The 24,944-nt window shown below is 43.7% G+C and overlaps 1 protein-coding gene across 9 annotated transcripts in view; it reads left to right on the top strand.

The window, feature by feature from the left end:
- Upf2 (UPF2, regulator of nonsense mediated mRNA decay) overlaps window positions 1–23,171 on the top strand; it is a 110,499-nt gene extending 87,328 nt beyond the window's left edge. For 5 of the 9 annotated variants that reach the window (XM_087591157.1, XM_087591160.1, XM_087591159.1 and 2 more), the window contains 4 exons: window positions 3,826–3,993; window positions 9,380–9,521; window positions 13,588–13,708; window positions 21,909–23,166. In XM_087591157.1, coding sequence (XP_087447283.1) covers window positions 3,826–3,993; window positions 9,380–9,521; window positions 13,588–13,708; window positions 21,909–21,918 — 441 coding nt within the window. In that variant the 3' untranslated portion in view covers window positions 21,919–23,166. 9 annotated transcript variants of the gene reach the window in all.
- Window positions 23,172–24,944: the final 1,773 nt, after the last annotated feature.

The following is a 24,944-nucleotide window of genomic DNA, read 5'->3' as shown; positions in this document are numbered from 1 at the left end:
ATCTGATGCCTCTACAGGAGCAAGGCATAAAAGCGATGCACAGATGCATACATGCAGGCAGAATATCCACACATACAAAAAAGTTTAATTCTGGAAAAGTGGAGAAAATTTCAGAGGTCTTATGACAGAAAATATCTCACCTTTGAAAACTAAATAGAGGCTTAGCATCGGTGAACATAATCTACAGACAAATGGTGACAAGAACAGAGAACTGTAATGGAAGCCTTGGAAGAGCAAGTCCCATATGCAGCTAGTTCTGACAGAGGCAGGACTGCAAACACAGAAGGCCTGTGTAGACAGCTGTTTTGATAATGTGCAGGCACAGTAGAGGAAAGAGAGACATGGGAGAGCTTTGCAGTTGGTGGAGTGAACAGGGTTCATTAGGTGCTTGACTAGATTGAGAGTTTGATCTTTTGTTGCAGTGACAGATGCCTGAAAGAAATAGTTTAATAGAAGAATTCATTTTGTATCTTTGTTTCAGTTGTTACATAGCACAGAAGCATCATGAAGGAAATGTATAGTGTAGGAAGCTATCACCCCAAGGAAACCGAAAGGGGACAGAGACAAGACACATTCCTGATAACATCAGTGCCCCCAGTGTCCTGCTTGTGTTGGTTACATCTTCTGTCACTGTGACACTCGAGAGAACAACTTCTAGGGAAGAAAGATGTCCAAGATGGGAGAAAATTGGCCCCAATTTCAGTCCATCATTACTTTATGCCTGAGGCGAGGTAATAGGAGTGTGTGGTAAAGACTGCATACCTCATAAAGGCGGGAAAGGAGAGACACAGAAAGGGGCCAGGGACTCTTCAGAGGGTCCTTCTCCAGAATTCACTTCCTCCTCCAAGTTCCCACCTCCTAAAATTTCAAACACTTCCCAAAGTAGCACTCCTAGCTGGGGACTGAACTTGTTTTGTTTTGTTTTATAGGGATTTTGTTTTGAGACAGAGTTTCACTGTGTAGCTGGATTGATCTTGCCTGGAACTTGCTTTATAGACCAAACTGACTTTGAACTCACAAGGATCTGTCCGTATTTACCTCTTTAGTGTTGAGGTTAAAGCCATGCACTAGCACCCACACCCAGCCTGGGGACTCCTTTTAACATGAATCTAGAAAGCACATTTCATGTAAAGCCTCAGCAATGTTTCACTTCCTTAGTTTGTATTACTTGTCACTGATGTCATCATATTGCGCCTCCATGAGTAGATTCATATCCTTAGGATCCAGCCATCTCTCGCTCCTAGGCTGCTGAGATGGCTTAGCAGGTAAAGCAGTGCTGCCTGATGGTCTGAATTCTTCCCCGGGACCCACATGGGGGAAGGAGTGAGCCAACCAGAGCAGGGTGGCCTCTGACCTGTGTACACACTGGAGCACAGGTCCCACAGTCCTCTCTTACTCCCCTAGGGAAACCCGTGCAAAATAGATGTCAAATAAGCGTGGGTTGTCTATCAGTGATAAATGTGAGTTACCTATCAATGAAGAATCAGATAAGGAGATGTGTGTGCGTTTATATCTGCTGCCCACCCCGTGTGTATATGATGTTCACAGAGAAAGATGCCCAGGAATAGGATCGGGAAGGACAGTATGTGCCAGGCCTAGAATCCCCACTGCTCAGAAGCTGAAGTTAAGGCCCACTGAACTGCAGAATGAGTTCGAGGCTACCACAGGCAACTTAGTGAGTTTAGTCCTGTCTCACAAAAGTAAAATAATAATAATAATAACAACAGCAGCATCAACAATAATAATAGGGTTGGGGACACAGGTGTGTGGTGCAGTGTTACCTGGACATGTTCAAAGCTCTGGACTCTGCAAATGAGTTCTGTGTTTAGTACAGGACGGTTTGCTCGGAAGTAGTTGTTTGAGTATTTTTGTGTTAGCATGTGTAAGGGAAAGGGAAACAACAACCCGTTGCTAACAGTGCTTGCACCTCAGGCTGAGGCACGGAGAGAGAAACACAAGAGAGAGTACAGACACTAATATCCCTCTGTATGTAAAAACAAAATACAAAGAGAATATGTTAATTTTCTCATCATTAATAACTTAAAAATACTTTGCAGGTCAATATTTACCTGCCATAGCACTTCTCGCTTTTTAAGTTAAAGATCCTTATAAACCTAGTACATCTGAGACTACTTCAGGCCAGTTCTGATGAATTGTAGCAAAAACCAGTGAAATGGCCGTTTTGCTTGATGGGCAAGTTTCTGAATATATAAAGTTTGTATTAAGAGCAGATGTAAATGTTAGAAAAGCAGTTCTGAGACCTGAGAGGAGTCAGCCTGCTACGTTCATTAGGCTTACACAGGAGGTGTTAGCATGATGTAGGCTCCCACCTAACTATATCCTTTCAGGCTCTGCTTTTGCCTCTCTTCTTCCTATTTTTTTTTTTTCTGCATTCCCAAAACTGGTATTTTACCATTTGCTTAGAAGAAGTTACCCTAAGTCTTTAATGGTCTCATACATCCCGTTTCTGTTCAGTCTCAATGAAATCCCTGCACTTGCCTTCTCCCAGTTAGGCATACTCCAAACAGGTGACCCCTCTGATGTGTGTAGCTGATGTGCATGTCTCATTTAAAAGTTAAGCTTTCTGAAGGTACACTAAATCAACCCCCCCACCTCTGTGCACACCAAAATTGACATTGTGCGTCTCCATCTATCACTCCTCACATAACTTTTTGAACCTAGAGATTGGCGTACACAGTCTTGAAAGTGAGCCCCTGCCTGGGATCTCCCTCTGTCTGCCTCCTGGTGTTCAAACTACGAGTAGTGCTCCACTCAGCCTTCTAATGGGTGTCAGCCATCCAAGCTTTGGTCCCTGTGGACTGCAAATACTGCTCTACCCAGCCTTTTATATGGGTGCCAGCCATCCACACTTAGCTTCCCATGCATGTGTAGCCTGCACTTTACTTACTGAGCTGTCTCCCAAACCCCAGGGCTAACTGTGTTTAATCTTTTTTTTTTTTTTTTTTAAGATTTATTCATTTATTATATGTAAGTACACTGTAGCTGTCTTCACATACACCAGAAGAGGGCATCAGTTCTCTTTACAGATGGTTGTGAGCCACCATGTGGTTGCTGGGAATTGAACTCAGGACCTCTGGAAGAGCAGTCAGTGCTCTTAACTGCTGAGCCATCTCTCCAGCCCAACTGTGTTTAATCTTACTACCTCCAGACTTAATGTCTTCAGTGAAGATTCATGCAATTAACTTTTTGGAAAATTTATTATAAATGCTAAAATCTGTTGATACTACTAAGAAATTAATGTGATTGCTATAGCTTTTTTTGTTCTTGAGTGTTAGGGATGCACCGTGTGTGCACCGTGGAAGAGTCAGACTTCATAGAGTCTCTGTAATTACAAAGTCGTGTGAGGTAGGTCAGAATGCTTTTGAAGAACTCAGTCTGCAGGACCCACAGTGTTGTGTGCCTATGGAGGCTGCTGCAGTTAAACAAGCCAAACCACAGGGTTCCTTGTCATCAGACTCAGAGACTTTTAGGCAGAGAGGAGAAATATTTCTTTGTTTTGTGTTTGCCAGTCTGGATCTTAAGGTTGTGTTTTAAGAAATATGATGTAGGGGGTTGGGGATTTAGCTCAGTGGTAGAGTGCTTGCCTAGGAAGCGCAAGGCCCTGAGTTCGGTCCCCAGCTCCGAAAAAAAAGAACCAAAAAAAAAAAGAAAGAAAGAAAGAAAGAAAGAAAGAAAGAAAGAAAGAAAGAAAGAAAGAAAGAAAGAAGGAAGAAATATGATGTAGGATGAATCGTTTGCGGTTTATCTTTATATTTCTCTGTGTGTTTCAGAATATTTATATACTTTTACATTTCTGTCTTGAAGCAGCGAAGTGGTGAATCTGTGAAAGTACACCAACTTGATGTTGCTATTCCTTTGCATCTCAAAAGCCAGCTGAGGAAAGGGCCCCCACTTGGTGGTGGGGAAGGAGAGACAGAGTCTGCAGACACGATGCCGTTTGTCATGCTGACAAGGAAAGGCAATAAACAGCAGGTAAGCTCTCTCCCTATGCAGGTGCAGCTAACTGTTGGTTATCAGTGTGAGAATTTGCTTTGTTCAGTAAATTCCAAGTTACTGGTTTTATGGAAACTTTAAGAGTACTCAGTGGTAGAAATATTACCCATGATGTGTGTGAGACGATGCAGTGATTGGTGTGTTAATGGGAAGGACCTCTAAGGTCGGAGTGTGTATATATTTGTAAGGACATATAAATTCCTTGACTAAGTAGAAAACTATATAGGGAGGCTCAGCAGGGCAAGGGAGAGGAGGAGATGGACAGACAGACCAAGAAGGACTGAGTGCCAAGGTTCAATTTTCTCTGAAATCTGTTATATCTGGCCCCACACCTTCTCCTACATTCTTACTCTTTCTTTGTTGTATGTTAACATATGGTCCCTCAAAATCATGTCCCTGGCTACTAGGCCATTATTTTAGGGATTCATGTATTCATTTAGCAGATGTTTCCTGAGCATCAGCTATGCACTGGTAAACATACGTGTCCTTGTCCTAGGACTATAGGTGACACACAGCGGCATACCTACCTGTCCTCATGGGTCTTATTCCCCACTGAGATGCTATACAAGGATGAAGGTCGGCTGTCAGAAACGGCTCCTGCAGGCACACGTATCAGTTCTGTTTTTATGTTTTGTCATTTCTGATACCAGGTTCATTAATTCATGTTATAACTCACTTTTGTCTTAATGATATATAAAATAATGGTATGTATTAAAATGAAAAATGTGCCAGCATTTAGAAACTACGGGAGCTGTCACAGGGAGTCAGGGCTAATTAGGTGAGTACATGTTACTCACATGACCATTTGGTTTATTTGTGTTTATGCCAAGCTCTTTATGTAGAGCGTAAGCTAAGTAGTTTCTTCTCTCTTAGAGCTTTCATTCTGATCTAGTAAAGGAATTCACAGTGTTGGCTTGGGAAGATGAGGGACATAAAGCAAGTGAAAGGAGACAACAGGCATAGGGAAGAGCAGGAAGGGAGGCTGTGGCGTTAGTGATTGCTGTCTGTGCCTGAAAGAAGAATCTGCAGTTAAAGTACTGAGACCAGCATAGGGAGATGGCTCAGTGGGTGCAGGGACAGTGTCCGTTCAACACACACATGCACACACTCACATGCACACACACTGAATAAAAACAAGATCCTATGAAGAGGATAATGGTGAGTAGGAATCCCTGAGAGAAGCAGGGCCAGCTCCTGGTAAACACTACGTTGATCTTGGATGTCTGCCTTTCTGTCCCTTTTTCCTCCATAACCCTAGGCCCAGCTTGCCTCCCTGCTAGTCTTTCCTATTTATCCCCCTCTGGATCCAGTAGCTGAGGCCCAGTTCTGTCACTTAGAGAAGAGAGGGCCAACTTCTGTATCCACCCAGGTCCTTGAAGCCTAGCCTCAGCCTTGAATTGTCTTGAGGACAAAGAGCAGCCCTGTGGCACCATCCTCAGTCACCAGTGCCAGCACATGGGAGCCCACATAAAGACTGACTCCCTTTATACATACACTTGCTGAGACGGAGCCTAGAACTAGCCCTTTCTGAACCTCAAAGTGGGTTGTCCCCTCCATGCCCTCAGCCCTGTTTAGTAAGAGCACCAGAGCCTGAAACTGAGGTAGCTACCTCCAGAGTGGGTGCCAGTACCCAAACCCTGGGAATAAGCAGGATGAGTCCTTTAACATACTCCCTACAGAGTGAGAGGAGCCTTGACTCTCCACCTTCAGGAGTCGGGCTGGAGTCTCTATTCTTGGCGGTCAAGCTACTCTGCAGGCTGTGAGAGCTGAGGGCCTGCCCCTTGATAAAGACAACTCCCACTAAGTTAAGACCTGACACCCCTCCTTCCTTTTCAGTAGGAAAACAAGGAGAGATTAAGATAACCATCAGCACCCTACCCCAAGCCTGAGGGCCTTGCCCTCAGAAGGACCTTGCCAATGCTCACCCACCCTCCACAGTGCTGATCCCAGCTGGTCTGAGTTTGTGTTATAAGACTACATACGTGGTTTTTTTTTTTTTTTAATTTCTAGATGAGTAACTGTGTTCCCGTCTGTAATTTCTTGTTTAACTAAGGGGTGATAAAACCCTACCTTATACGTTTAGTTTGGTGGCTAGAGTGTAAAATAGCTTCAATAATAGTAAAACAATAGGGCCAGCAAAGACTACACCATGACTGACATTAAAGTCAGTGTGGTAAAGTTAAATACTTCCTTCACTCCCTCCCACCCTTCTCTGGGCACTCACACACTCATGCACGAACACACACACATACACACACACACACACACACACACACACACACACATACACACACACATGGTGAGGTGGGGCGTAAAGGACAGTATTGAGCAACTATAAGAAGTGTTTTTTGATTCCCATTACTGCATAGCATTACTGCATAATATATTTACACGTATCTTGGATTCTAGTTTTATTAACTCAAAGGAAACTTAGTGATCTCTTTTCTGGATAAAAGCTGTACAATACTAGTTTTCCTCTTTGTTATATCCAGGTGTGCATAAGGGTGCATAGTCATCAACTTCTCCAGGCTGGTTAGTCCTTACACAGGAGGGAGGCTCTAACAGTCAATCAAGATGCGCCTTACAGCCAGGCATGGTGATGCACACTTATTACAGTTCTGAGAGGCTGGAACAGGGTCGTTAATTTGAAGGCCAGTTTCAGGAAAATTATTAATTAAAGAAACATCATGGTATCTTGTGGTCTGAATAAGAAAGCTTATATTCTGTTGATTTTTTTTTTTAAGATTTATTTATTTTAGGTATATGAGTACACTGTAGCTGACTTCAGACACATCAGAAGAGGGCATCAGATCTCATTACAGATGGTTGTGAGCCACCATGTGGTTGCTGGGAATTGAACTCAGGACCTCTGGAAGAGCAGTCAGTGCTCTTAACCGCTGAGCCATCTCTCCAGCCCTCTGTTGATTTTTTGTTTTGTTTTTTTTAATTTAGTTTTTGGCAGTTGGCCTTCTGTTTTCTGGAGCAGTGGCTTTTCTACAAGTGTGAAGTGTAGTGATATATAGGAATGTTCTTCAGTGAAAGATTTCTTTGTACTACATTTGTTTAGAGAAGCCTTACAGTGACAGTCAACAGTGGGAAAAGCGGATCAGTGAGGTGGGTAGGTACAGAGACGTAAGAGGAGAACAGTGACAAGCTTTGCATTTACATATTTATGAATTCGAGTAAAGTGAAACATGTAACATACAGCTCAGTTACGTAGGTCAGCATATTTTATTTTTAAAACTATAAAGTCGGGGTTAGAGGGATCACTCAACAGTTGAGTGTTTGCAATACAATCAGGAGGATCAGAGTTTGGTCTGAAGCACCATATAACAAACCAGGGTCCCACAGATACCTGTAATTCCTGCTCTTAGGGATCCAGCATGCACTTCTCCCCTTCCCACAAGCAAAGGTGCAAATAAAATGAATGATTGAAAAAGGCAAAGTATATTTCACTTAATACTGGAAGGAAAACCACTGTGTTAGAGTCAGTAGTCATAAGGAATTATGATTTACTGCGCTTTTTTACTAGGATAATTAATACTTACTATAGCCTATCACTTTATATTATGTATGCGTATGTAGTTTTAAAATGTAGTGAAACGTAAAACTCAGCTGAAAGCAGCACCATCAGTCTCCCGATGTTACTCATATTCGCGCCATGCCTCAGAAGCTCAGTTCGAGTGACCTCAGTCCTCCCATCCTGTTCGCTGTGGAGAGCCCCTCTTCCAAGCTGGTTTATACTGAGGGTATTCGGTGGAGGTAGCAAAGTTATTCCTACTTTTTAAAGAAGTTCTTTTAAACACACAGTACTTGAGAACTTTTCCTTTTATATAGTTTCTTAGAGGTCATAAAATGTAATAAAGATAATTTTAGTTTTACAAATACTAAATACATTTTGAGAACAAACTCAATGTGAAAATTTCTTTATAATCCTTTGTACTGTTTTATTAGTATACTGTCAGTATAATTAAGTTTGTCATAATTGAACTTGAGAAGAAATTTCAGGTTTTATCACAGGAACATAATAAAAAGAAAATGGTACTATTTTACTGAATATTTAAATGTAATAGAAAAAAGTATTTTAGAATTGATCAAAAAAAACAATTATGTATGTCTCTTATTGGCTACCTTGTTCTGGTATTTTATAAGACTGTTGGGCCATTTCCTTCTAAAAATCTCCATACATTTTTAGTGCTTGAGACCAGGAAGTGTAAGAGAACCAGCCTCCCAAACAAGGCGTATGACACTGGTGTGTGTGTTTACATTAAGAAATCAGGTTTGTTTGTTTTTAAACTAAGTAAAAATTTTAAAAATGCAATAGCGTTTTTTCTTCTTTATTGTGCCATCTCAGCCTGGGTTAGAAAATTACTTAGTTTAACTTAATATATTTTATTTTGATATGATCTGCTGTCATAAAAACAGAATACAGTTGGTGCAGTGTACATGCAGTATGTCTGACCTTGTGTGTCATGCCCATGTTATTGCCGTCTGAGAGGAACGCTGACTGACTGGTCCCATCATAAGGAAATGCTGATAGAGACTTGAAGGAATACAAAGAGCTGAGTTTCCAAGTGAGACGGCAGTGAATCAGACTTTGTGCAGTGTTACGCCTTAGCAGTAACTGTGATGGCTGAGCTCCTTGGAGGCATGATTCAGGCAGAGAGGGATCTGGATGCTGAGCACAGCTCTCAGAACCCTGCCTTTCTTCACCGTGCCTCATCCAGTCATAGACGAGTCTCCTGTGAAGCATGCACACTGCTGTGCACAGAGTTTAGGTTATGAAACACTTTGTTTTATGCATAGCTGATTATCATAGTTCACCTAGAGTTTCCCAGGGGGCCCTGGGCCTTAGTTTATAGGTTTTTATCTAGGTTTGTCTGCCATGTGCATTCCTTAGCTAGAAACATCCTGCTACACACCACCATTTCAAGAAAGGGACCTGGATTCTGTGTCGGTTGTGTCACCCTGCTTCCTCCTGTCACATCTGTCTTTAGAACAAAGAAGTGCTCGGAGTGCTGGAGGTGGTCAGGTTTCCCCATTAGCTGGGGAGGCAAGTAGGGCTGAAAGGAATGTGCTTTCGTCTCGCTGCTGCTCACTCACATACAACACGTCTGCAGGGCGATCCTGTCTCTAGGTTATACGTCCAGAGCACTGCTGTTCATGAGGCCGGTCACACCTTGCTAGCCTTCCTGTTCCCATCCACTGCTAGACTTAGAATAACACTGTGTCTCCTTAGAATAGCACAGGTTTAACAGATGGGATTACAGTGGAGGACAGATAGTACTGTTTTGTAAACTCATTTATTTAACTGTCCTGCCATTTTATCAGGCTGTTTCTTATTCCAGTATTGTTTTTCCTCCAGTTTAAGATTCTCAATGTGCCCATGTCATCCCAACTTGCTGCAAATCACTGGAACCAGCAACAAGCAGAACAAGAGGAGAGGATGAGGATGAAAAAGCTCACCTTAGACATCAACGAACGACAAGAACAAGAAGATTATCAAGGTAAAGAGAGCTACAGGCTAGGGATGGTAGTGCGGGCCATAATATACTTACCTGTCATCACTCTGCAGGCTGTTGAGGACAGCTTGGACTACATAGTAAGATTCTATCTCAGAGAAAGAAAGAAAGATCACTTATTAACAATGGAGAGGGGCTGGAGCGATGGCTCATCAGTTAGGAACACACTGCTCTTCCAGAGGACCTGAGTTTAAGCTCCTTCAATTACATCAGGCGGCTCCATAATTGCCTGTGTAATTATGGACTCCAGCTCCAGGGGACAACTCCTAGGCTCTGTCTGCACTCACATACACATAACCCACACATGGACAGAGCTAAAATTAATAATAATGTTTCCTTTTCTTTTTTCAAGACAGGGTTTCTCTGTGTAGCACTATGCTGACACTTGCTTTGTAGATCAGGCTGGCCTTCAACTTAGGGATCCACCTGCTTCTGCCTCCTCCCAAGTGCTGGGATTAAAGGGGTGCACCACAACAACCAGATATAAAGATAAATCTTATCAACTTAAATAAAAATAAAAATGTGGGAAATTGGGGCTATAAAGTTCACTTTGTAAAGTGTTTACCGTGCTGTTTACTATGCAAGCAAAGGACTTGAGTTAGATTTCCCAGCACTCACATAAAAAGCCAGTGTGCGCCCGGCCCGCAGCAGCTCTCTGCTCCCAAACCCCGTGGGGGAGAGACCTCACCGCCTGATCAGGTGGGCACTCCTGAGGCTGCAGAGTGGAGGAGACCACCAACACTGCCCACCCCTGCCCACATCCCTGGCCCAAGAGGCAACTGTATAAGGCCTCTGGGTTCCCGTAGGGGAGGGCCCAGGAGCGGCAGGATCCCTGCGCCTGAGACACCGTCAGAACCTGAAGGAAACAGACCTGATAAACAGTTCTCTGCACCCAAATCCCGTGGGAGGGAGAGCTAAACCTTCAGAGAGGCGGACACGCCTGGGAAACCAGAAGAGACTGCACTCTGTGCACATCCAGACGCCAGAGGAAAACACCAAACGCCATCTGGAACCCTGGTGCACGGAGGCTCCTGGAAAGAGCGGCGCAGATCTTCCCAGTTGCTGCCGCCTCGGAGAGGACTTAGGCAGTACCCCACGAGCAAACTTGAGCCTTGGAACCACAGGTAGGACCAACTTTTCCCCTGCAAGAAACCTGCCGGGTGAACTCAAGACACAGGCCCACAGGAACAGCTGAAGACCTGTAGAGAGGAAAAACTACACGCCCGAAAGCAGAACACTCTGTCCCCATAACTGGCTGAAAGAAAACAGGAAAACAGGTCTACATCACTCCTGACACACAGGCTTATAGGACAGTCTAGCCACTGTCAGAAATAGCAGAACAAAGTAACACTAGAGATAATCTGATGGCGAGAGGCAAGCGCAGGAACCCAAGCAACAGAAACCAAGACTACATGGCATCATCAGAGCCCAATTCTCCCACCAAAGCAAACATGGAATATCCAAACACACCAGAAAAGCAAGATCTAGATTCAAAATCATATTTGATCATGATGCTGGAGGACTTCAAGAAAGACATAAAGAGCTCCCTTAGAGAACAAGTAGAAGCCTACAGAGAGGAATCGCAAAAATCCCTGAAAGAATTCCAGGAAAACACAATCAAACAGTTGAAGGAATTAAAAATGGAAATAGAAGCAATCAAGAAAGAACACATGGAAACAACCCTGGACATAGAAAATCAAAAGAAAAAGCCCAACATAAGGAGGCAAGCTATACCCTAGAAAAAGCAAGAAACTAATCGTCTTGGCAACAAAACAAAGAGAATGAAAGCACACAAACATAACCTCACATCCAAATATCAATATAACAGGAAGCAATAATCACTATTCCTTAATATCTCTCAACATCAATGGCCTCAACTCCCCAATAAAAAGACATAGATTAACAAACTGGATACGCAATGAGGACCCTGCATTCTGCTGCCTACAGGAAACACACCTCAGAGACAAAGACAGACACTACCTCAGAGTGAAAGGCTGGAAAACAACTTTCCAAGCAAATGGTCAGAAGAAGCAAGCTGGAGTAGCCATTCTAATATCAAATAAAATCAATTTTCAATTAAAAGTCATCAAAAAAGATAAGGAAGGACACTTCATATTCATCAAAGGAAAAATCCACCAAGATGAACTCTCAATCCTCATCTTCGATTGGTTTATATACAAGTGTGCAATTTCTAGGCTTGAAAGTAAAATGATGCTATCTGGTGCTGGATAGAGGAGCCTTATTTTTTATTATGGCAGCTTGCTATTTTTGTAACATGGTGATTTGGTTGAACACAATAAAGTACAGTAGTAACTGATCTCCCCCTCTTCCTGGATGAGTGAGGAGATGATTAAATGTTGATGTCAGCATCCATGAGCATATTCAGATGAGCTTCTGCTTCTGTTGAAAAGGATGCTGTGTTTGATTGTGGTCCGAAGCTTTGAAGCACTACTTGGCATCTCCTTCCTTGGAGGTCTCACTGTTTAAACATAACAGATTTGATAGCTTGTTGGTAAGGTGAGGTCCAGCTTGTCTCCACTAGGTCATCTTCATGTGAATCTAGTGGTTATACGGTTTTGTTCTAGGGATATTTCATTTTTTTAATAACGGTTTTAGCTGACATTCATGGAGAGAATGAATCCTTAGAAGTGTGCCACTAGTGAAAGGAAATCCTGTCTAGAGTATGTTTCTTTACAAAGCTGTGTCACACCATCCTTTGGGCCCTCTGCTGGAAAAGTAGAATCAAGTCTCTAATAATGCCTTTTAAATTGTATCCTCTAGTATTATAGATGTAGGACAGTACTGTATCATACCTCTGTGGATGTAAAATAGCTTGTACCTGCTTTATGATACGTAGTAGTGACCGTGCTTTATCAGAGCTGTTTTTAATGATGTTGCTCAGAATGTTTTCTTTCCAGATGATGATTGAGAAGCTAATTTTAAAAAAAAAAATGGTGCCAGGTACCACAAGAGTAACAGAACTGTGCTGTTTTCTCGGGTTTTGTTTTTTTACTTTTTTACTTTTTTTTTTTTTTTAATGGAGTATGCTGGATGTCTCTACAGTTTTGTTCAGATGACTGCAGAACCTGGAAAAGCTGTTGCTGCTGTTGATGCATAACACTGCTATTATTGGTCTTTTTATATAAAAATAAATATATATATACAGATATATAATTTGAATTTTTTGAAACTTTACCTGTGCTGTCAACTTTGGAAAAAAGTATCCCCGTTTACTGTGTTGAGTTGGCACTGTACAGAAATTAACAGCCATATTGGTCTAGAAATTTTGAACTTAAGTTTTTTCCATTTGTACAGGGGTAACACACTGTATTAAATATGTAAGGTCTTATATACGTGGGTTTGATTACAAAAACTAATAAAGTATTCTCTAAATTAAAAAAAAAGAAATCAATGAAAAAATATTTTTGTAGGTTTAAATATTTTTTCATTTTTATTTATACTGTGGCATATATAGTAGATCACAGAACTCTGAGAACCAAATATTAACTTTTTCAACAACTAGTTTAGCAATTCAGCCAACACACATTGATATTAAAGTGCACATGTTAAATATGTATAATGAATAATGAGAAAACATTGGAATAATTATTTGTTAAACTATTTAGACAAATTGTCTGTATATTTATATCATGTTTCAATATTTTAATTCTGTTCAAAGTTTTCCCATTAAAAAAAAAAAAAAAAGCCAGTGTGCAACCCCAGTGTTGGGAGGCAGAGCCCTGGGCTTGCTGACCAACCAAGGCCCAAGGCCAGTGAAAGCTGCCATTGGAAAACAGGACAGACAGCACCTGCAGAGGAGCAGCACCCTGGGCTGTCCTAGAGAGCTTTAGGTAGCTGTCAAAGCTGTCAGTCACTTCCTTTGCTTTTTCATGCTTTAATATTTCATTACCATTAGCCTATAGAACGTTCTTCTTTGAAAGTCAGCTTCCTCCATGCAAGGACTAATAGACTGCTCTCCCTGGTGTTTCGTTGCCTTGTAGAGATATATTTACCAGAGCTAACAGCATTTTCCTCTTTGCTCCTACCACAGAAATGTTGCAGTCTCTCGCACAGCGCCCAGCTCCAGCGAACACTAATCGTGAGCGGCGGCCTCGTTACCAACATCCAAAGGGAGCGCCTAATGCAGATCTAATCTTTAAGACTGGTGGGAGGTAAACAACCTTCACTTGCTTCTTCCTAACAAATGTCTGTTATGATGCTTTGGTGAACAAAATGAGAATTTACAATTAGACTCAATGATAGAGCTTAATTTTATTGAAGCCTGTTACATTGCTGCTAAAACGCAAAGTAGCTTAAGAGACAACGAGAAGTATTAGATTCCTGCCTATTCACTTTCTTAAAAGAAGGGTAAAGCGTATGCTGTAGTGTTCAGAGTTAATGTCTTTTAATCATTTTTATATATGTTAGATTGTCAAAAAGCAGAACAAGTGTCAGTGCCCTCAGGGCTAGAGTCCAGTGGAAAAATGAACTTTGGAGTACTTCAGAGTTAATTCTGCCCTAGTTCTTGTTGGCTTTGGCTTTGAGTCTTTTGTTGTTTTCTTGGTTGTCATTATTGTTGTTGTTCTGAGGGGAGGTGTTTGGAGGTGGAGGGTGGAGGGGTGCTCCCCCTCAAAGGGGGCTTTCTCTGTGTAGCCTTTGCTGCCCTAGAACTCAGGCTGCTATAGTCCAGGCTGGCCTTGAACTCAGATCTGCCTGCCTCTGCCTGAAATTAAGGGCATGTACTACCACTGCCCAGCTTAGTCATTTATTGAGGTTGGGAGGGGAGAAAGAGAGCGGGAGAGACACTTAATATGAAGTACTTCCTAGGAAGTAGGAAACAAAAGCAGCATATGGAGAAGTAGATATATAAATATATAAATTTTATAGATGAATGTGTATGCTTTTTTAGTCTCTCCAAAACTCTTTGTTAGCATTTCCCTTCGAGTTCCCCACTGAGAGAAGGAGCCTTGTGTGTTCTTCCTCTCCTCGTTGGAAGGTTGTAACTCAGTCCCGCCATTATGCTGGTTTACTGGGCACCCTTACTGCCCCTTGGGCACTCTCTGAGTCTTACTTGAGTGTAAGCTTTGTTTATTCTTTTTACACTGTTAATTCTCTGTATGCGTGTTTTGCCTGCATGTATGTGTCTGTGTGCCATGTACATCCCTGGTGCCTGAGGAGGTTGGAAGAGGCACTGGATTCCCTGGGCCTGCAGTTATGACCCACCATGTGTGTGCCAGGACTCAAGTCTGCGTCCCCTGAGAAAGCCCTGAGCCACCTCTCCAATGCCCTCCCCTTTGGGGGAATGGAGTCCGGCTGTGTAGCTCTGTGGCTTTGGACTGAGAGACCCTGACTACCGGGATACCTGACTACCACATCAGGCTCTCTTTCTCTTTTCCTGTCGTTTCTCTGACTGCTGGGGTCTGCGTTTTCCCTTCTCTCCAGCCCCACTAAACTCTGTGAGCACAGACAGACAGTACAGTTGTCCTTATCCTGTGGACCCAGTCCTTGGCCTCCTCTTAGCCTTCTATTTTCTGTGAATAGTTCAGCCCTCCCTGCTGTGACCCATTTGCTATCAAGATCTCTTATCAATACCTTGAACTTGAGTTCCTGCATGTCTGAGGCAAACCTCACATGAAGATGTCCTGACCCAATCCCTCCCACTGTATTCTCCACCTTCGTTAATGCAAACATGACAGCCCTCCCTCTCTCTGCACACTGAGGAGGTTGATTCGTCTTCTTTCCTTCAGTTCTGATTAATAATAAGTTAATTTCTCTGTGGTATTCTACTGAGTAAAGTACTTGTAATGTGCCCATGTTTTCCACATCGGTGCCGAGATTCAGATCAAAGGACTGTTACTTCTCGTGGAATACGGCGGCACTGTCTAGCTAACATCGAGCGCAGACTGCTGCAGTAGCCCATCTCCTTTGCAATCTGTGTGAACTCTTCCGGGTCATTCTCCTCAGACCTAGTATTCTGAGATGGAGTCTGCCTTCTGACCTTGTGAAACCATCTACCTAAAGCCCTTCAGTGGCTTTAGGATAAAGTCTGAATTACACAGCTTGGTTAACATTTCTTAATGTTCTTTCTCAGCCAAGCTGGCCTCTTAATTAACTGCATCCCTAACACCATCATTCTGGAGCCATTTCCTGGTTTTCCTGAGCCCCAGGGAATTCTCTTCCTTCTTTATGGCCTGCCTTGGTAACTTGGGCCTGGCCACAGTAAAGCTAGGCTGCCTCTCCCTGCAGAGGATTGCTGCAGAGGCAGGACTATTTGTCTTGTGTCTCCTATGGGGTGCTTACTCCCTGGCATCTATGAGAAGCTGAGGAAGCATCAGATGAACAGACAGAGAGACTTCTACAGCCCAGGTTTTATCACTTCATTTTCTTCTCCATCTCCACTCTTCAGCTAACCTCTTGGTCTGTTTTATCTAAGACCACAACTTTTAAAAAAAAATAACGTATCCATTGTCTTAGTTGCTATTGCTGCAGCAAAACACCATGACCAATAAGCAAGCTGGGAGGAAGCAGTTTATCTAGCTTATACTTGCACATTGCTGTTCATAACTAAAGGAAGTCAGGGCAGGACCCTTCAGGCAGGAGCTGATGCCGAGGCTTGCTTTCCCTTCATCTTTTCTCATTTATTCTTCTCTCAAACATTACAGCCTGAGTACAGTTTCTCCTCTCCTCCCCCAGTCTCTCCCTCAGAAAAGAACGGGCCCCCAGTCACATGAATCAAACACAAATAACAAGCTGTAGTAAGATCCCGCACATGTCCTCACATCAAGGCTGCACAAGGCAACCCACCAGGAGGGAAAGGGTCCTAAAGGTGGGCAAGAGAGTGGGAGACAGCCCCTGCTCCCACTGCTCGGAGTCGCACAGGAACACTGAGCTACACAACCACAGCATATATTCAGAGGACCTAGGTCAGATCCATACAGGCCCCTGATCTCTGTGAGCCCACTTGAGTCCCCATCAATGGGGACTGTATGGGACATGTTCTTGTAGTGTCCTTGATCCCTCTGACTCCTCCAAAGGACTCTCTGAGCTCCGACTGATATGTGGCTGTGAGGCTCTCCATCTCGATGCAGTCTCTCTGGTCTCTCTAATGAGGAGCCTGCTAGGCTTTAGTCCCAGCACATCTGCAGCCATGACAAACTGTAGGTTGGAGGGTTGTGACTAGGTTGGTATCCCAATCCCTCCACTTGAGGCCTTGGGTGTCAGGATGGCCTGTTCAGTCTCCCTGTCCCCCATTACGAGGACTCTTGGCTAGAGTCACCTTCATTGATTCCTTGCAGTTTCCACTGCACTAGGTTTCTACCCCACTCCCAAAATGTCCCCCAAACCCAGTCCTCCCTCCATCCCCCCAACCTGATCCCTCCTGTTTCCATGCCCACCCACCTCAGGCCACTCTCAAAAACCTATTTACCTTTCCCAGGAAGATCCTTGCCTCCTCTCTAATGACCTCCTTACTCAGCCTCTCTAGGTCTCTGGGTTGTACCATGATTATCCTGTACTTATGGCTGATATCCACTTATAAGTGAGCATATTCCATGGTGGATTACCTCACTCAGGTTGATTTTTTTTTTTTTAAACCCTAGTTCTATCCAGCAAATGTCATGACATTCTTTTTTTTTAATTGTGTAGGTGTACCACTTTTTTTTTTTAATCCATTCTTCAGTTGAGGGGCATCTAGGTTGTTTTACAATGTTTGGCTATTATTAATAAAGCTGCTGTCAACATAATTTAGCAAGTGTCCTTATGGAAGGATGAGGATCCTTTGGGTATATGCTCGGGAGTGGTATGTCAAGCCTGCTTTTTTATAGAACCCAGGACCACCAGCCCAGAGATGGCACCACCTACCGTGGGCTGGTCCTCCCTCGTTGATCACTAATTAAAAAAAATGCTTTGCAGCTAGATCTCATGGAGGCATTTCTTCAACTCAGCTCCTTCCTCTCTGATGAATGCTAGCATGTGTCAAGTTGACACACAAAACCAGCCAGTACAACTGACCCCTTGTCAACTTAACACAGAAACACATCACTATCAAACCACTTTTCCTTTCTTATTCATCCCCAAGATCTCACACTAAAAATATAAATAACTTTAAAAGTCCCATAATCATTAAAAATTTAAACCCATTTAAACTTCACTTTCTTTAAAATATTTAATTTTCCTAAAAAGTCCAAAATCTCTTTTAAAAGTCAGTCTTTATCTGTGGGCTCATGTAAAAATCAAAATTAGATTACATACTTTCAAGTATGTAATTCAAGAGGGAAGAACCAGGACATAGTCGCAATCAAAACAGAACTCCAGCTGTGTAAATAATGTCTAGTGTCTGGGATTCACTCATGATCTTCTGGACTCAGGAGGGCTTGGGGTCACTTCTCCAGCTCTGCCCTCTGTAGCACACAGCTTGACCTCTAGGCTCTGGAGGGCTCCACTCCAGTGCTGCGGTGTGTCTGGTGGTCGTCCCATGGTGCTGTCATCTCCAGAACTGCTGGGGTCCTCTGCTGCCACTGGGCTGCACTTTCACCATTAGTCTCTCCGGCTCTCCTCTTGGCGTCAGCCTCAGCTTCTCTTCATGAGCCCTTCATTCCCAGGCCTTCACCTGCTTCTGAGGCTGCACCTTCAGTAATGGCCTCTTCTAGCTTCTCACAGTGCCAGCCTCAGCTGCTCTCTGTGACTCTTTCATGCCTTCAAAACCAGTACCACCTGTGTGACTCATAAACTACTGAGTTCCGCTGCCAACATGAGGTACAGCCATGGCTGCCTCTGGAACAGAGCTTCTCTGTGCTCTCAGGAAACACTTCCTAGAAGATTCCACCTCATTGGTGCAAGTCTCTTCTTAATCACCACTTAATTCTCAGCACTAGCCAACCAACACTGAGTATCCCAGCAAAGCAAAGACTCCACGTTAGTAGTTCAGGAATCTCACTCATCACAGCTGATTGGTCAGCCGCAGCTAACCAGAACCATGGAGTCTTAGAAGAGCAAATGGCCCTGATGGAATCTTTTTTTTTTTTTTTTTTTTTTTTTTTGGTTCTTTTTTTCCGGAGCTGGGGACCGAACCCAGGGCCTTGCGCTTCCTAGGCAAGCGCTCTACCACTGAGCTAAATCCCCAGCCCCCCTGATGGAATCTTAAACCTCCATCTGAAACATCACAGGCCAGGCCTTCATTGTTTGCACTGCTCTCAACATTGTTGTCCTCCAAGCTCCCACAGAACGTCCCACTGAGCTCTCCTCTCCCAGACTTCCAAAGTCTTCAATAATCCTCCAAAACCATGGTCAGGTCTGTCACAGTAATATCGCAGTACACTGATACCCACTTGTTTTAGGGTTGGAGAGGACAGCGTTTGGCTTACATTTTCATATTGCTGTTCATCAATAAAGAAAATCAGGACAAGAACCTGGAGGTGGGAGCTGATGCAGAGGCCATGGGGGGGTGGGTGCTGCGTCCTGGCTTGCTTCTCATGGTTTACTCAGCCTGCTTCCTTATAGAACCCAGGACCACCAACCCAGGGATGGCCCCACCCACAGTGGGCTCTCCTATCAGCCACTAATCAGGAAAATGCCTCACAGCTGGATCTGATGGAGGCACTCTCCATTGAGGCTCCCTCTTTTCATAACTCTAGGTGTCTTTTGTCAAGGTGACATAAAACTAGCCAGCATCCATAATCTTCTACAAGTGACCGTCTGAACCCAGCATGACGGCACACACCCTAGTACTTAGCCAGACCCAGGCAGGGGTTATTTCTCTGAGTTCAAGCCTGGCCTTCATCCTAGCAAATTCCAGACCATCTCAGAAGGGGGAGACAGGGATGGCATGGGGCTGGAAGGATGGCTCAGTGATTAATTAGAACACTTACTGTTCTTTCTGAGGACTTACATTTGGTTCCCAGCACTCATGTGGAGAGTCACAACCATATGTAACTCCATTTCCAGGGGCTCTGGCACCTTCCTCTAACCTCCATGAGATCAGGCATGTCCATGGTACATATGCATCCATACATGCAGGCAAAAACTCACACAGGTCTTTTTAAAGGCCCTTTGTAATGTGCAATGAACACTTTAACAATGTAGGCGTGAGTGAACATTGTAAAAGAGAAGGCAAACATGGAAAGAGGTGTTGAGCCTTTTGGAGTGGCAAGTGGTTTCTGGTTTTAAAATTTAAATTCTAAGTGAAGAAACAGTTTTTTGAAAAAAAGAATGACAGATTGGAATCATCTCGTAGTTTGGGTTCTGTTTAGTTTCTTTGCTTTTCACTTCAAGAGCACGGTGGTAGAAGACTGTGGTGTCATCAGGTGTCTTGAGTGTACTGTGGTAGGGGGACTTTCTGCTGAGGTAAACACCTGAGAAACTGCTTCCAGATGGATTCTTGAGCCAGTTATTAATCTTCATGACACGACATGTCAGTTAAAGTGAAATTTACCTGTTACTGAAGTAGTTGTAACATCTTTGCCTAGGGATTTGAAGGCTTAATCAAGACTTGATAAGAATGTAAAATAAAACCTGACTCCTTTAGAACATTCCAGGCACTTCCGTGAATGAGGTAACTGCTGTAAGTAAGCCACCCTCTAGTCTCCTGTAGTCCAGAGCCAGCTGCTCTCAGTTGAGTCAGGCTTGAGAAGCTGACGCCGTGACATCTTCAGCAAGTGTTGAGACCGGTGCACCTGGGTGCTACGGTTTCCTGTAGATTAGTGCAGTGCTCTCTAAGCTCGGCAGATATGCGTGGGTTATCTACCGAAATGCGGCCTGCCCTCCCTTGTTTTGAAACGGGGCATTTGCTGTACCGTCCAGGTTGACTTAAGCTGTCCCTGCCTTAGTTCCCCCATCTGGTCTTTTCAAGCACCTAGGACAGCTGGCTCACAACTTGTATTATATTCCCTACCCACATTGATGGGTGAATAACCCAGCTAGGTGTGTGCTCTTCCACAGAGCTACACCCCCAGCTGGAGGCTTCTCTTGACAAAGACTCTCCCTATGTGTAGCTCGGGTGGCCTTCAGCTCTGGGAACTCCAGGCTCTGTAGAATTATGAGTTGTTCCACAGCACCCACGTGGGACTTCTTTACGCCAATATTTTAAGGTTACCTGGTACTTTTGTTACATATTTCCTAGAATAACATTAACTCAGGTATGTATTAGAAATACTTTTTTTTCAGCTCTTAGAATCACTCAGGATAATTCTTTGCCTGTAAGGTAATCAATCAAGTGATACTCTGCTGGAAGCCTGACTTACAGATTTTCTCTCATCCACTGCACTTGGTGATTGTGCTTCAGAAACCGCTTGCCTTTACCTCAGGAAAGACTTGTGTCTTTGCTTCTCCCTGTCAGGGAGTGATTGTGTCAGTATTTTGTCCCCTTTTTAGTTCAGTTCTTGAAGAGATTTTTTTTTCTGAGTAGACAGAGTTGTGTTTTATTCTTTGAAAGTTTCTCGGCACTCTGACCTGCTGTTCGTTAGACCATAGGGTAGCAGTTTGTTCCCCTGCCCTCCGTGGCTTCAGCAGCAGAATTTTGTTGTCTCAGTTTTGGAGGCAGGAAATGTGAGTAAGGCAGGGCTGATTTCTTCTGAGCCGTGAAGAACGTGTTCAAGCGTCCCAGCTTCCAGGAGTTTGCTGGCAGTCCTGTAGCTACAGATGCATCGCCCTCGTCTGTCTTTGTCTTCACATAGCACTCTTCCCGGTGCAAGTCCATACTTGTTTCTGTAAGAACAGTATCTGGTGGGAAACTCAGCCTATCCCTGCATGGCTGCATCTTAATTGATTGCATCTGCCAACAGCTGTTTCCTTTTTTCTTTTTTCTTTCTTTCTTTTTTTTTTTTTTTTTTTTTTTTTGGTGCTGGGGACTGAACCCAGGGCCTTGCGCTTGCTAGTCAAGTGCTCTACCACTGAGCTAAATCCCCAACCCCCCAACAGCTGTTTCCAAATAAGTTAATAGTCTGATGTTTTAGATGTTAGACGGCACCATATTGGTGATACACATTTTGGCTATATACACACCAACGACTCACAGAGCATGATTTCTCAGCATCTTAGAATTTAGTTGTAGAGGGCCAAGTATGACAGCACATTGCTTATTTATAACCCGATGGCTTGGGAGCGGAAGACAGGAGAGTCAGGAGTTGATGATTATCCTCGTCCACCTACATAGTGAGTACAAAGCCAGGCTGGGCTGTGGATGACCATATTGAAAGTGTGGGAGATGGAGGGAGGGAGTGGGAGAGGAAATAGCTGAAGAAAAGGTATGGAGCTGCACGTCCAGTGGAGGGCATCTAGGATCTTCAGGAAGCATTAACTGTGATGGTGGTTGCTGGTGATTGACACTTTCCTGCCCCGTGTGGTGAAGTTCCTAACACCGTTGTGTTTGTACCTTAGGAGACGTTGATCCAGCAGCACGTGTCATTTCATTAGGTCCTGTATCTGATGTTGTGGATAGTGGAGTCCTCCAGCAATTGAATGAGAGCAGCGGACACATCTCAGCATGTCGGTCTAGAGAGTTGCGAATCTAAACCTGGGACAGGCTGGGGCCATGAGGCAGAAACACCAGCCTCTGCCAACACCGGAACAAGCCGACGCTTCCAGACAAGGCAGAAAGGCCTTTTGTAATGGAAATCACGTGAGGGTTAATCTTCTCTTGAGAATGGCAGTCAAGAAATGAGAAGGTTCACTTGACTGCTGAGAGCTACACCAGGAAGAGCGTCCGTGAGGTGACTGAGCCGGAGAGGAAACGGTTGAGATGGGATGGTATGGGGGAAATGAACTTGAGTTTTAAACTTGATTTAAGTTACAGTGTCTCTGAATTGAACATCCCATGTTGGAAGAAGATACATTTGGGGGCTCCAGGACTACAGTAGAACAGTATAGAGCAAGCAGTAAAATCTTCTAGTAAAACTTCCATGCAGGACAGCAAAATGATGCAAGATATCCAAATGCCAGACAAGCCGCCAGGAAAGGTCTGTGTAAGGAGTTTGTTTCAAGAGGGACAAGGGATGAGGGAGAAAAACCTGTTTTAACCATCAGAGTCAGTGATGTAAAGTTGCCTATTAGAGTGAAAGAAAACTGAAGACTGTTAATATGCAAAGCATTCATTCAGATGGCTTAGAAGGTCTGACAGCAGCCTAAGAACGGGGATGTAGTTGAGCCCATTGTAAGTATCATTGAAAACAAGCCGTGCCAGTGAGCATGTCACAGAAGAAGGAAGGACGACAGAAGTGGATCAGAGTATTTGGTTGACCTTCATGGGTTTACAGCCTCTGTGTCTAAACAAGCTATGGAAACAAGTAGAGCTTTTACTTTGCTTTTGTTTCGTTTCCTTTTGTTCCCCTTCCCCAGTAGAAATGAGGGTTCTTAGTCTGTTTCTGACAGTCTGTTAATTTATTAGGATAGGTGTCTTTCATTTGCTTCCCAGTAGGCGTAGTCATTTAGTTAACAGACACATCTGTATGCTACAACTTGATTACATCTTTTTCTATTTTGCATCTTTCTTTTACCATGTTTCAGTTTCTGCATGTAGATTTCAATAAGAAACAAAACTTGTAAAGTTGTAACATTTCACATGGAAATGCTGCCCAATCTTCACCAGCTTCAGAAATCTGACCTTTGCCGATGCTGCAATAAAGTGTTGTAATTTGGATTTGGCACGATTTGTTTTATTTGGTTGAGAAACCTTTCAGTGAGCCAGTTAATATCATCCAGGGTCATCTTCATGCTTTATTAAAAAATATTCTCTGCTAGATACAGCAGTATATGACTGTAATCCCAGAACTCACTACTGAGGTAGGATTACAAATTGGAGGGCTAGCCTGAGCTATAGTGACCTGAGCTGTATAGTGAGGAAAAGGAAAAACAAAAACAACAAAGAAACAGAATCTCCCTGTAGCCTTGGTTTATGTACTTACTCTGTGGGCCTTTGAACTCAGTGTGAAGACCTAGAACTCCTAGAGATCTGCCTGCCTCTGTCTCCCAAGTGCTGGACTAAAGGTGTGAGCCACCATGCACAGACATTGTCTTTAAAAACCAAAAAGAAGAGTTCTTGCCTACTATGACCCAGGCCCTGTGTTGCATCTCTAAGAAATATCAATGAGACAAAGGGATGAACCTCCAATGTCCTAAGTTAGTCTTCCCTCTCCCCCACATCCGCCAAAGATAAGCAGATGTTCACAAATCCCACGCTCAGACTCACTGCTCCCTTCCCTTGCTCCCCTCTCCCTCAGATGCCCTTACATCACAGCCACTGTGGAATTGACCCACATAAAACCAAGCAGGCAGCAGTGCGGAGACCACAGGCAGTTCCTGGTGGAAAGAACAAAGGATAAGATGGGTGGACAGGGAAAGGAAGCAGAAGAAAACTTAGAACACAAAGCCAAGGAGCCCAGGATCAGGGTTGGGGTTGTTCCTCTGTGTCAGGCCCTGGGGTTGAGCCTCAGTACCGTGAATAACAACCAAAGTTAGGACTGCCATTAGCTCCCTGCCCTGCCAATAATACCAGCCAAATAGTATTACCCTGCAAAATAAGGATTAGTGTGGAGAGAAGCATTCATTCTGCAGATCAGGAGTCATCCTGAGAGGTATCTTGTCGGTTAGTGTTAGTAATTGTTGGGAATTTTATCGTCAACAGCAAATAGTCTCACTCATAGGAAGTAAGTGCTAGAATGTTGAGACTACCAGTCGTAAAGAGAGACCCCAGGCTTTCGAACAACTCCACCTGGAATGAGAAACTTAAGGGCAGAAATAAAATTAAATGTGCCCTAGGTCCCCACTGGAAGGGATGTTAAAGTGTTTGCACTCTCAGGGGATGGGGAGATGGCTCAGTGGTTACGAGCATCGGCTTTTCCTCCAGAAGACCCAGGTTCGGGTCTTAGCACCTACAACAACTACCTGTGACTCCAATTCCAGGGTATCAGATAACGCCTAGCCTGTGGCAGCACTGGACACACAACTGGTGTATAGATACGTGCAAGCAAGACATCCAAATGCATAAGTAAAAATAACTAAAGGACTAAAGTCTTTACATGTTAGGAGTTAACTGAGCCACCTGGACTCTGGTGTGTCATTTACTTAAAATGAAGGATAATCTGAGTTTGCTTACAGCGAAGGCGATTGCTAGAAGGATCGTAAGGGTAAAGTGAAAGGATCGTAAGGGTAAAGTGATGTTCAGGAATCCGTGGGCATCGGACAGGTAAGTGCAAGCAGAAATACTCCCTGCTCTTCACCGTTCATGCTCATGGTAGACGGCTCCAGTTACTCTCACTTGGCAGTTTAGAGGAATGGGTTTCTTCTAGTTCTCGAAGCCGCAGACCCAAGGGTTGGCAGAGTTGGTTTCTCCGGAGGCCTGCCTTTCTCTTGCCGAGGCTTCTTCACTGCACTGTGTCTCACACGACCTTTTTATCTACAACCCCCACTCCTTTCTTT

Source organism: Rattus norvegicus, chromosome 17 (genome assembly GCF_021556685.1).
Source record: "Rattus norvegicus strain SHRSP/BbbUtx chromosome 17, alternate assembly SHRSP_T2T, whole genome shotgun sequence".
Lineage (NCBI taxonomy): Eukaryota > Metazoa > Chordata > Mammalia > Rodentia > Muridae > Rattus > Rattus norvegicus.
The sequence above is the reverse complement of the archived record's forward strand: the minus strand, read 5'-3'. Positions and strand labels throughout refer to the sequence as shown.